Source organism: Rhinopithecus roxellana, chromosome 4 (assembly GCF_007565055.1).
Source record: "Rhinopithecus roxellana isolate Shanxi Qingling chromosome 4, ASM756505v1, whole genome shotgun sequence".
Classification (NCBI taxonomy): Eukaryota; Metazoa; Chordata; class Mammalia; order Primates; family Cercopithecidae; genus Rhinopithecus; species Rhinopithecus roxellana.
This window is the reverse complement of record NC_044552.1, coordinates 21319127-21331866: the sequence shown is the minus strand read 5'-3', so window position 1 is coordinate 21331866 and position 12740 is coordinate 21319127. Positions and strand designations below refer to the sequence as shown.

Sequence of the window (12740 nt, the reverse complement as noted above, 5' to 3'; positions counted from 1 at the left end):
CATGGTAGTAGAGGTCATACTAACGTAATAAGGGGGGAAAAAGTATTAAGATTTGAAAGGAAGAAATACAACTGTCATTATTTGCAAATGGTATATGTAAAGACCAAAAATATCTATATGTTGTTAGAATGCTGGCTACAAAGTCAATATATAAAAATCAATGCTAAGTCTCTGTAAACAGAAATTTTTAAAAATGACACTACTAACAATTCATGGAAGCAATGTCAAATGTCTAGAGATAAATCTAATAAAGATCATTAAGACCAACACAGAAAACCATAAAATATTATTGGGAAAAATTAAGACCCTAAAGAAATGGAATGCTATACCATGTTCATGAATTAGAAAATTCATGCAAGAATGTTGATTCTCCCCATTAATCTATAGATTCAATACACTCTCAATCAAAATCCCAATAATTTTTTAGAAGGGAGTGGGTCAAATTTGACAGCTGATCCTAAAATTTATATGTAAATGCAAAGAACCAGAACAGTCAAGACACTTATGAAGTAGCAGAAGGTGGTGGTGTTAAGAACTAAGCTGATGCAGAAAGAAGTGAGCTGTCAGGTGTTGTGGTGGTCAGTTAAAACATGCCAAAATGATAAGGTATGTCAAGCCTTCGATCAGCAGTAGCATTCAATCAGCAGTAGCATTAGCAAGAGGCTCAGCAGGAAAAAGTGCTGGCTCCTGCAGTGTTACATTCTTACCCATGGAACAGAGTCAAGCAAGCGTCAAAAGAATCAGCAAAGTATGGGGATCATCTCACTACTAAGACAAACCTGAATAAAAGGCTCCATCCATTTTATGGGCCTAAGGGCTGGTAGGAGAAAGAGGGAAAATTGCTAGGAGTGGAAAAGTACTAAATATTGAAAGTGAAGACAAGTGGCATCAAGGTTCCTGATCCCAGTAAAAAGGTCTCAGAATTGTTTAGAGGAGGCCACCAATAAAGACACCTCCAAATAGAGGTGCTTGGACTAGGTATGCAGATGTGCCTAACAGCATGGCTGGGCCGGGGGTCTGGGTCCTTGACTGCAACTTTCTTCAGAGACTGCAATGCATTGGCTGTGCCCCAAGTCTGGCATGGGGAGCGCAGCTTTCCTTCATGAGGTGTACGGACTTTGTAACTGCCTATGGTTGGGCCTGAAAAATGACACATAAATTTTTTTTTTTTTTTTTTTTTTTGAGATGGAGTCTCACTCTGTCACCCAGGCTGGAGTGCTGTGGCCGGATCTCAGCTCACTGCAAGCTCCGCCTCCCGGGTTCACGCCATTCTCCTGCCTCAGCCTCCCAGGTAGCTGGGACAACAGGCGCCGCCACCTCGCCCGGCTAGTTTTTTTTGTAGTTTTTTTTAGTAGAGACGGGGTTTCACCGTGTTAGCCAGGATGGTCTCGATCTCCTGTCCTCGTGATCCGCCCGTCTCGGCCTTCCGAAGTGCTGGGATTACAGGCTTGAGCCACCGCGCCCGGCCAATGACACATAAAATTTGGCATGGAGTCTGACTCTTCAAGTAGGATGATTTGCTCCACTGGGTACCAGAACAATGTAAAGCTATAATAATTAGGAAAATCTCGTATTGATGCAGGGAGAGCCAAATAAAGCAATGGAACGTAACAGGGAAACTAGAAACAGATCCATGCATTTTTGGAAAATTGATTAATGACAAATTGGCACTGTATAACAGTGGGAAATAACAGGCATTCCCGTAAGTGATGAAGGATGAAAAGAATATCCATATGGGAAAAGAATGAAATTAGACTTTACCTCACTCAGGCAGAAAAATAAATTTCAAATGGATTACAGATACAAATGAGAAAGCAAATTAGAAAACTTTTTAAAGTGGTAGAGATTATCTTCATGATCTTAAGGGAGAGAAAGAATTATTCAAAAGACACAAGACACACACGAAACAAAAAGACTGATAAATTGGACTATATTAAAATTAAAAACATATTCATCAAAAGACACCATTAAGAGAATAAAAGGCAGGCTATAAAGATGGAGATAATATTTGCATCCTCTATGAAAAGAGCTCATATCCAGAATATGTAAATAATTCCTATAAACATGTAAAAAAATTGAACAGGAACTTTCCAAAAGAATACCAAACAGTAATAAGTAAGCAAGCAAGCTAACCTACTCTTAGTAAAGAGATGTCACCTCATCTTTCAAGGTTACTAGCTGCATGACAATAAAAAGTGGCCTGAGTAAGAGCTGCTATGCCCTTGCAATGTTGGCACACCCAACAAGACATGTAGGAGTGCAAGGCCCAAGGAGGATGGTCTCTCCCAAAAATGGTACACTGAGTTACAACATAAAATGGGTTTTTTACTGCACAAAATGTTTGAAGAAACACTGGTCTAAAGAATATGCTTCACATTTCTTAGCAGAACAAAGAATGTCATGGTCTGGTCATAATATACTACTTTCATATGCATATTCTATGATTCTCGAAATATAATCAAGGTCCGTGAAAACTTCCTTCTTTATTCCCAGATGCATTGTGCTTTTTCACATGCTATTCTCACTGTACCTTCCCTCATTCTTCTTTATCATGTGGCTCAAGAACTCATTTTTTTTCCTCCAAACTTTCGTCCTCCTCCAAAGCCTTTTCAATTGTTTTCATGAGTCATTGTTAAACCTTCTTCAGTGCAAAGTACTCTACAAATCCAGTGGCTTTATCACAGTATTCATTGTTTTCTATCTATTCTCTTCTCCCTGTCACCAAATAACCTGAAAGTCCCCTGAGATTAGGGTGCTTTTTTCACTTATTGTTGTATTCCTAGCACCTGGCACAAGACCCAACCTAAAACAAATAATCACTAGTACCTTACTTTGAGCTCAAAAGGAATAACCACAGTACACATATCCTGATTGCTTAATGGTTAAATTCTTCAACAAAAGAAATTTATTTTCAGAAATAGCTCCTCCTTCTCCTTCAAAGTCTTCAGAATACCACTCACTGCTTAGTATTTATAGTTGTGCTGGTTTGGAGTGGGATATGGCATCACATTCAGTGCTGATCCCAAAAGGGTGTCCTCCACCCAGATGACTCTGTCTGTTAACCTCCGTTCTAGAAACAAACCAAGATAGCTGGGGTTAGAAAGGTAAACACTAAAAACATTGAAGATAACAGCACAGAAATGGGGTGACAGGTCAAATCAAGGAAAACCTAGTCTCCTTCAATTGCCAAAGACAGGAAGAAGCAGGGCAAAAGAATTCACACATGAAGTCAGCAAAGCAAAGAGAACTTCTTGAAGCCCTTCACTTCTGCTATAAGTACAGTATGTGTTTTACCTTCTCTAATGTGCCCCATTCCCTGAGTAAGGTCCATTTCCTCAATGTGAGCTCCAGAACCATGATCTTCTTTGCCTTCAATCCCCATATCCAGGTCTTGGGCAGGGCTGTAGGCACTACTCCAATACCAGAGGCTTCATCATGTGCTTTTCCACATGCATCTCTGACCTTAGTGCCTACTGGCCACAAGTTGGCTCAGAGCTTCATGAGGTCCAGTGTGTTTTACAGCTGACTTGCCTGAAGTGTTGATTAGGATAATTTATGGAAACTGTGCATCCCTTTGCAACACAGAGCTTCTTTCTGAGAAGTGAATAACATTTCACCTTCCCAGAGAGCGTTCTCTATAATCTATTTCAAATGTGAACCACCAAAGCTATCTGTAATTTCTATCAATTTGGCATATTAATCTTGAACCTCACATTAATTAAATTTCAGGAATAAAAAATTTTAGGACTATTACTCAGGAGGGAGAAATCACTGTTAAAATAGAAAAATAGCCTAACCCGGTGGCTTATGCCTGTAATTCCAGCACTTAGGTAGGATAAGGCAGGAGGATTGCTTGAGCAGGGGAAGTGGAGACCAGCCTGGGTAACATAGTAAGACCTTGTCTCTACAAAAAATAAGAAATTAGCAGGCATGGTGGTACAAACCTGTAGAATCAGCTATTTGGGAGGTTGAGATGGGAGGATCACTTGAGCCCAGGAAGCGGAAGCGGCAGTGAGGTGGGATCACACTACTGTACTCCAGTCTGGGTGATAGAGCAAGATCCTGCTTCAAAAGGAAAAAAAAAGAAAGAAAGAAAAATAGTAACAAAGTAATTTTAAAGTCCAGATTTCTCTCCTGAGTTTCACATGTGCAAATACAGGCTTTGGAGATTAGGGTAAGGAAGTGAGATTATGGTCTGGTGGACAGCTTTAGTGGGATTCCCATAGACAAAGCAAAAACATTTTCAAAATCAAACTCACCTCTCAAATCTGAGTACTCTTGGTTGACACTAGGTATCAAGCTTCACAGTCATCCTAAAACCAACACCGACCTCGAAAATTCCCCAAATGTCCCATTATTATACCTCTGAGCCTTTGCATATACGACACCACACACAGCAGTGAGCTATGATCAGCTATGAGCAAGAGTCAGAAGTCAGAAACACTTAAATCTCCTTGGGAAGTTTTCGTCTTTGTTTTGTTTGCGTTGGTTGAGGAACCTCAGTCAAACTCAAAAGCTTATTGAGTCAGTAAGTCAAAAAAGGTTTAAGGCTTTTTGACTATGCAAGAATCACCCTGAAAAATTATCTGTTGGGTTTCCTACCTAAAAAGATGCTCTACCTTCTGCCAAGAAGTCACAAACACATCTAATCATCCTAAGAGCACAGTGGTACATCAAAGGCAAAGAAAGATAAATGGGTTGGTATTTTCCAGATTCAACTAAGGATATGTCCTTTCTCTCTCACCAATTGCTTCCCATGTCAAAATCTAATGTTTTATCTATAACATCAACAGCAACAAAACGACAAAAGGCTTGCTCATAAGAGGAAAATGTTTGAATTGCTAGTTTGCTCTAAGCCAACATAAACTACATTATATACTATATGGTTTTTAAATGGCTTTACCTTATGAGTTGCAAAATTACATTCTCAGAAGTAGATGTGATTTTAGAGCCTTAGAAACAATGCTGATGGAGTTACTTTTCAGTGATTTCTCACTTCAGTATTTCAAGGATGAAGTGTCAATTAAGGGATTAACTTTAACCATACTCTTCTTTCGATGGTATCTTCTGATGTAACAAAAGCCCTTTGGAATATATTTGCCACATAAATCACTGATGACACTTTCCTTTGGCATGTATTTTCTGGTGTTTAGTAAGATTAGAACTCCCACGGAAAGCTTTCCCACACTCTTCACACTCATATGGTTTCTCTCCAGTATGGATTCTCTGGTGATGAATAAGGGTTGAGATCTGGCTGAACGCTTTTCCACACTCTCCACACTCATAGGGCTTTTCTCCAGAGTGAATCCTCTGGTGATTAATAAGCGCTGAGTTCACATAGAAGGCCTTCCCACATTCCTTACACTCATACGGCTTTTCTCCTGTATGGATTCTCTGATGCTTGATGAGGGCTGAGCTCACACTGAAAGCTTTTCCACACTCATCACACTCATAAGGTTTCTCACCAGTATGGATTCTCTGGTGTTTGATAAGGTCTGAGCTCACACTAAATGCTTTGCCACACTCATTACATTCATAGGGTTTCTCTCCATTGTGGATTCTCTGATGTATAATCAGGTGTGCCCTTACACTGAAGGCTTTCTTACACTCATTACAAGTATAAGGCTTCTCACCAGTGTGGATTCTTTCATGCACAGTAAGGGTTGAGCGCACGCTAAAGGCTTTTCCACAGTGATCACACTCATAGGGTTTCTCTCCAGTGTGGATTCTCTGATGTCGAACAAGGCCTGAGCTCTGGGCAAACTTCTTTCCACATTCATTGCATTTATACCGTCTTTCTTCCATGCGCCTACCCTCATGCCTTTCTAACTGGTCCTCATACTGAGAGACTTTTTCATACTCAGGAGTCTGTAAAGTATCCCCATTATATATGCAAGGGACCTTCTGGTGTGGGTCCATCCTTAGAAAAACCTTCCCTTCAGCCCTTCAGAGTTGACACCTTGTTCACACCTCTGGCCTTGAATCCTAAAATAATAAACAGACCTTTGAAATGTGCTTTATTCCCTGTTGCTAAAGCAATATAATATGATACAGACTAGAGCTCTCAAACACGTTCAGTAATCCCAGGACACGCCAATCATATGGTACTCACATAAAATGTTTTCATTCAGCCTGTATCATGTCTCAATAACATCAAAGAACTGCTGGAATGAATATCTGACTCAAACAGCTATTTAAATATACCTTCATGGCACACGCCTATCATCTCAGCTACTTGGGAGGCAAAGGCAGAAGGATCACTTGAGTCTGGGAAGATTGAGGCTGCAGTGAGCTGTGATCACGCCACTGCACTCCAACCTGGGCAATAGAGCAAGACCCTGTCTCAAAAAATATATATTAATAAATAAAATATCCTCTATAAAGGCATCTAAAACATACACATATAATCTGGAATATAAATAAATATAAAAATAATATATAGTTCCTACTTTTAAAGGTGAATCATATTTAATTAAATTGGAAAACAAGACAGAAACTCAAGAGATTTGCAGATAGAGCAGATGAAGGAGTATGGGAATAGAAATGGCAACAGAAACAAATTCAACTGATAAGAAGTTTGGAAAAATGACAATAACACCATTAACAGGTATGTTTTACCACCCACAGGAGTCCATACTATTTGAGATGGAAGAGAGACACGGGGATGAAAAAAGCTCTGTTCATTGCTATGCCACTACTATTTCTGCAGCTGTTGTTGCTATGATAAACAGTATCTCAGCAACAGGGATGCTTTGTCTCTGCTGGAATTATGACAGAATAAACCCTTCACCTCTCCAAAGAAAACGGATGGCTGCTACTTTCTTGGGAACAAACCCAGTTTTGTGTTCAAACTTGATAAAATTTTTGCTCCCAACTCAAATTACACTAATAACGCCTCTCTGCTTTTTTCCACCTTACAAATTGTTTTATGTCTCGACAGTTATAAGTTAACAGTATGCACCCTTGATATGATGAGAATGGCACTTCAACTTTGTGGCCTTCCTCCCCAGAATGTATAACCTCAGTATAATAATGACAAAAACAGTTAAATCCCAATTGAATGATATTCTACAAAACAAACAAACAACAACATTAACAACAAAAACCAACACAAAGCAGAACTGAGGATCCAGACCAAGAGAAAATAAGGTCTCCATTCCTGCACCCCACTCTCACAAATTTAGCCCTGTCAGAAAAGCAAGTCAGAGTCACTCCTCTAATTAGGAGTTTTAAGAGCCTCAGAGACAGCCAAGGACAGGACTCAAGACATCAGCCTGCCCCAGCCATCCTCTCTCCCAGGTTTCTGAGGGTTTACTCTGCCAGTGCAGAAGGGCCAGGCAGGAGATGGGGTAGTGAAGGGAAAGAAATATGAGAGGGAGGATGATGGAGAGGGAAGAAAAGGGAGGAAAGAGAAAAGAGGAGGAGTGTGAGAAAGTGGGTGGAAGAGGGGAGGGGTGGGGAAGGATGGAGGGAAAAGGCAGGCCTGAGGTGACCTGGCACAGTATATAGTTTCTCCCATTCTCCGAGGGTGTCCACCCCAGGGCACATGCAAAACCCTAGAAGAAAGTCAAGAGGGAACTCACCTGAAAAACTGCGATTAGACTATCTGACTGAGGACAGCTGTTGGCCTAGAAAGCTTGACTTTCCCTTCCACAGATCCCGCGCCTGGGCATCTGGTCATCTACTCTAGGATCCTGGAGGCTTCCCTCTCAGTGGTTTGTGAGCTGGCCAGAAGGGACCGTGTGAAGAAAGGATCGCTTACTCCCAAGAAGGCATTTTATGCTTTTTATCTCATTTAATCCTACAGGGCAGACATTCAAGTCCTCCTCGCATATATATAAAAACTGAGAAGCAAATAAATTTTCCGAGGTCAGGCACCTGTTAAAACAGCCAAGATGAAATTTCAATCTAGGGCTTGCTTCCCAGATTAAGCCACTTTATGGCTCCTCAGGGGTTAGTACTCAGAGAGTAATCTCCAAATTAATTTGTAAATTCAACACTATGTCCATGAAAATATCAACTTTTTAGAAGATTTTAATGTTCACCTAGAAGACTAAACATGCAGGACTACCTGGGGAAACTGAGAAAGAAGGGCACTTGTCCTAAAGAACCTACATATTATAAAGCTTTAATACTTAAAGTGTGTAGTACTCATGAAAATGGTACAGAAGGCCCAGAAATAGGCACATACATTTAGCATACGATAAAGGTAGCAAATAAGTTAAAAAAAAAGTGAACTCTTCAAATGCATGGTGAGAACTGGATAACCATCTGGAAAGATGGTAAATTAGATTTCTACCTTACTCTATAAACTAGGATATATTCCAAATAAACCAGTTTTAAATGTTATAAATGAAACCCTAAAAGTACCAGAGGAAAACATGAGGTGAGTCCTTTATAACCTCAGAATAGAAAGGCCTTCCTCCTGGCCGGGCACAGTTGCTCACGCCTGTAATCCCAGAACTTTGGGAGGCCAAGGTGGGTGGATCACAAGGTCAGGAGTTCGAGACCAGCCTGACCAACAGGGTGAAACCGCGTCTCAACTAAAAATACAAAAATTAGCCGGGTGTGGTGGTGCATGCCTGTAATCCCAGCTACTCAGGAGGCTGAGGCAGGAGAATTACCTGAACCCGGGAGGCGGAGGTTGCAGTGAGCAGAAATCGCACCACTGCACTCCAGCCTGGGTGACAGAGCGAGACTCCATCTCAAAAAAGAAAGGCCCCCCTCTATGAGACAATATCCAGAGGTCATTAATGAAAAGATTGATAAACTTGACCCACATAGAATAAAAACTCCTGTGAGGTAAAACAAACAAACAAAAGCACTTTAAGCAAAGTCAAAGACAAAAAAATGGAAATATAGTTACAATTTCTATTTCTGAAAACTGGCAGCCAAGATGAAGCTCCTGAACGATAAAAAACGTGGCAATGGCAGATCTGAGCTGGATTCTCTCCTGCTCTAGTCTCATTCTGAACTTAATCAGACTCTGCTAAGCATTCACAACTCACTTATCCTGATCCTGTCCTATAGCAGTTGTTTTTAAGTCTCCTCAGGTCCCTTACTTCCAGAATCCCCAGAAGACCACAAAACACCAAGTTTAGCACAGTTCTCCTGTAGAGGGAAGAGTCTGTCATTGACACTTCAGTGGCATATTCCTGGGTGGCACTAGAGAATATCTTATTCTCCCTCTGCTTCCAGAGCTGGCATTTCTTGCCTACTTCCTGACTGTATCTAAGAGCTGGGGCCAGAAAAAAAATAAACACATGAATTTATGAAAGAATCGCTGTAGAAATGAATAAATCAGCAGAACAGGCTAATCCCAGGGAGGTAAGGAGAATAAGAAATAATTACAACAAATACCTGGATAGCACTTCCTATGTAGTAGGTACTGTTCATGTAATCCTCATAACAACTCTAGGCAGGTGCTTTTATTATCCCCATTGACAGATGGCATATAGGCACAGAAAGATAAAATGACTTGGACAAAATCACAGTTAGTCTGGCTTCTGACTTACGTGCTTAAAAAGTAGAGGAAGAAAGGGAAGAATCCCTAAGGGACCAAAAGTTTTAAGATAACTTGATAATATCTCTCCCCACCTGCTGTCTGGATTCACTCAATTCCTTGAAATCATCCAGCTTAGCCACTTCCCCAAGGAAAATCCTCCCTCCCCTGGTCAGTGCTGCTCCCTATCCCAGACCTGGTGTTCCTCAGATAGGATGATCAGGAACTGGTCTCAGTCACTGTCAACTGGACTGCTGGAGCCAGCTTACAGAATGCTGGCCTGTGGAGTTTTCTCATTAACAGAATCCTTGGAACCAGCGAAACCAACTCTTCTAAAGATGCAGTCAAGCGGCTTTTCCTGTAATTGAAGTCTTCAGGAACACTTCTGTAAAAGAAACATTATTTTACTCAAAGAAAAAGCAGATTGCCATAGGTGTTACACTACTAAGGGTTATGGGGGGAAAGAAGTGCAATGCTAAATAAGGAGCTAATTTGCAAAGGGCTCTCAGATCACATGCTGGGGCAGCAGGTCTGCAGTGGTAATCTTCCCCATTGCCTATGAGCACCGGTTGGGATAGTGGAAGGGCTCATGAGAGAACAGCATTAAGGTTGCTGTAAGGTGGTCCTGGCGTGGATGGAGGTGACTGTTAAAGGGAAGGGTAGCCATTTATTGCCAAGCTGAAGTAGAGAGAGAACGAATTCTGCATTCAAAATGAAATGTCACGGGCACAATTAAGTGGTGGAAGAAGCCTCTCCTGAATTTAGAGCACCGAACACTTATTTCCAATTATTTGCAATTTCCCCCTTTTGTTTGAAAAAGCTGAAGATCTGGTGGGCAGTGATACCAATTGGTACCAGAAGCACACTTGTAGTTGGTACTCAATGAAGTTCTGAAGATGGCAGTAAAGACCAGGGTTGTAACTGAAAGGGAAGTAGTCCCAACTCTGGGCCCCTGCAGCAATAAATCTCAAGGCGCAGTAAAGACCAGGGTTGTAACTGAAAGGGAAGTAGTCCCAACTCTGGGCCTCTGCAGCACTAAATCTCGAGGAAAAACCCTTTCCTGGAAGAGACTGCATTTGGATACAATCCCCACCGTCCCAGGAGGGGTTGCCTCTCCTGGGGTTCCTGCTCACATTCCACCCAGGCACGCGCGGAGAGAGGAGGTCTAAGGGGTTGCAGCTGTGCAACACCCACCTAAGCGGCACCCAAATGCATACCAGCGTTTCTCTGCCTGTGAGCAGCAACCACCTCCGAGGCCTCGCCGCAGGGAGGAAGTCCCTCTCAGCACTTCCGGGGCGTGCCCCGGAAATCTCTGGGCGGGCGCCTGGCTGCGCCTGAGTTTGCCAGAGAGGGGTTGAAACCTCAACCTGTCCCGGCTGTGGTGCAGGCGGGATCTAGCCCGGGAGCGATTTGCTCTGGACCGTCGGCAATGCTATGACTTCCTACCTCACCTCTCCCGAAGGTTGTTTTTGCTTCCTGAGTTTTATCCAGGGCAGGACCACCCGTGTATGTTGGAATTTAAAGATAGTGCAGCTGGTGAAATATCTCGTGTGGGCCCTACAGGATCCCTTAAACCGACAAACGGGGCCACAGAAATCTGGTCTTATTAGTGATCTGAAAGCTAACACACTATATCCTGTGTGCTTTCTCAAAGATTAGAGACAAGAACCAAGAGCAATCTTTTCAAAACATGACTGTGATACTGCAAAATTTCTCCGGCTATTCAATTATTTATGAAAGAATTTAACTCAAAACACCGTAGTCAGTAAATATACTGGCTTGAATATAAAGCTGATAAAAGGAGTAATTCGTAAAACTAAACATTAGAGGTGGAGGCACAAAGTTTGAATCCATCTTATGGCAGAGCATGAATTAAGAATATACAAGAGTCACACCTGAGAGCATAACTAGGGGAGAATGGGCAAAGGCCCAGGAAACCTAACCAAGTGGCCTCTTTGAGCCTCCATTTACAGAATAATGGATTGGAACACTAAACTTAGCATTCTAGACTATGAATATTTAAATATGACAGAACAAGCAGTTATTTCTTTGGTGTATTACACATGTAAACTGATTTTCTAACTTGGGTTAAACTTTTGAGACCTCTGTCGCCCAGTGGCATAATCATAGCTCACTGCAAGGGCTCAAGGGATCCTCCCACCATATTCTTTTGAGCAGCTGGGACTACAGACGCATCCCACCACACCTGATTAATTTTTTTATTTTTTAAGTGTTTTTGTAGAGACAGTCTTGCTGTTGCTCAGGCTGCTCTTGAACTCCTGGCCTTAAGCAATCCTTCTGTCTTGGCCTACCAAAGTGCTGGGATTACAAGCATGAGCCACTGCACCCAGGGGTTGAACCTTTTTAAACCTGCTGGATTAAGTACCACTGAACTGCAAAAGGAAGCTAGTGCTTCTAAAGGCCTGCTTTTTAACGATTTAATTTAGGAAATCACATTTCCTCCTACATATTTGCCTTCCTAAATAGGATTAACACAGTATGTTAAAAACTATGTTAAAAACAAGTAAAGCTGGAATACTTTTACTTAGCAAACTGACAACATTCTGGCTTGTGGTTTCCTTGGCGTGCTGGTAATTCCTGCCTAGTAGCTCTCCAAGGGACTGAGGGTCATATGTTGACCTCAAAGATAAATCTTTGATGTTATAGCCCCTCTGCTAAAGAGACAGCCCCCAGCATTTTACCTTTGATGCTATAACGAATCAAGATGTGGAAGACTAAAACTAGTACTTCTGTAACACTTGTATGCTGAAACACTTGGCATAGGGATGATGGCAGATCTGATGCTGAAAGCAACCTTAAAACATCATCGATAACTTTGTTTCTCAATACCCTGACATATGTTGCTGTGAATGCCAAACACTAAGTCTTCTTTTTCTTTTGTAGTCTTAAAAACCACAAAATATGCACACACTTAGGATTCTCTTAAAGCTTGGCATAGCTAATTTTTCTAATTGTATTGCCAGTACTTCATATCTCTTTCTCCTATTTACCTTAAATATATCAAGTCTCGCAACCTCAGCATTAAGGATTTTGGGCCAGATAATTCTTTGTTGTGGGGCGGGGGCAGGGGCGGGGCAATGTGGAGGGGCGGGGTTGTCCTGTGCAAACATGATGCTCATCCCCAGCCTCTACCTACTAGATGGCCAGTAGCATCCCAGCTGCCCACCAATGGTATGACCAAAAATGTCCCCAAACACTGCCAAATTTCTCCCAAAGA

At 41.7% G+C, this 12740-nt stretch overlaps 1 protein-coding gene across 7 annotated transcripts; it reads right to left on the bottom strand.

The window, feature by feature from the left end:
* Positions 1 to 2882: 2882 nt before the first annotated feature.
* LOC104671068 (zinc finger protein with KRAB and SCAN domains 8-like) lies at positions 2883 to 11697 on the bottom strand. Of its 7 annotated transcripts, none has more exons than XM_030928407.1 (6): positions 10697 to 11697; positions 9699 to 9887; positions 7584 to 7878; positions 6205 to 6338; positions 3945 to 5985; positions 2883 to 3070 (listed from the first exon to the last, which is right to left on the bottom strand). In XM_030928407.1, the coding sequence occupies exon 5, from the start codon at positions 5917 to 5919 to the stop codon at positions 5110 to 5112; it is 810 nt and encodes a 269-aa protein (XP_030784267.1). In that variant the 5' UTR covers positions 5920 to 5985; positions 6205 to 6338; positions 7584 to 7878; positions 9699 to 9887; positions 10697 to 11697; the 3' UTR covers positions 2883 to 3070; positions 3945 to 5109. The 7 variants fall into 7 exon arrangements, with proteins under 7 accessions (XP_030784267.1, XP_030784268.1, XP_030784266.1 ...); XM_030928408.1 differs by having other exon boundaries at positions 6205 to 6318; XM_030928406.1 differs by having other exon boundaries at positions 3945 to 6318.
* Between the last annotated feature and the right edge of the window lie 1043 nt (positions 11698 to 12740).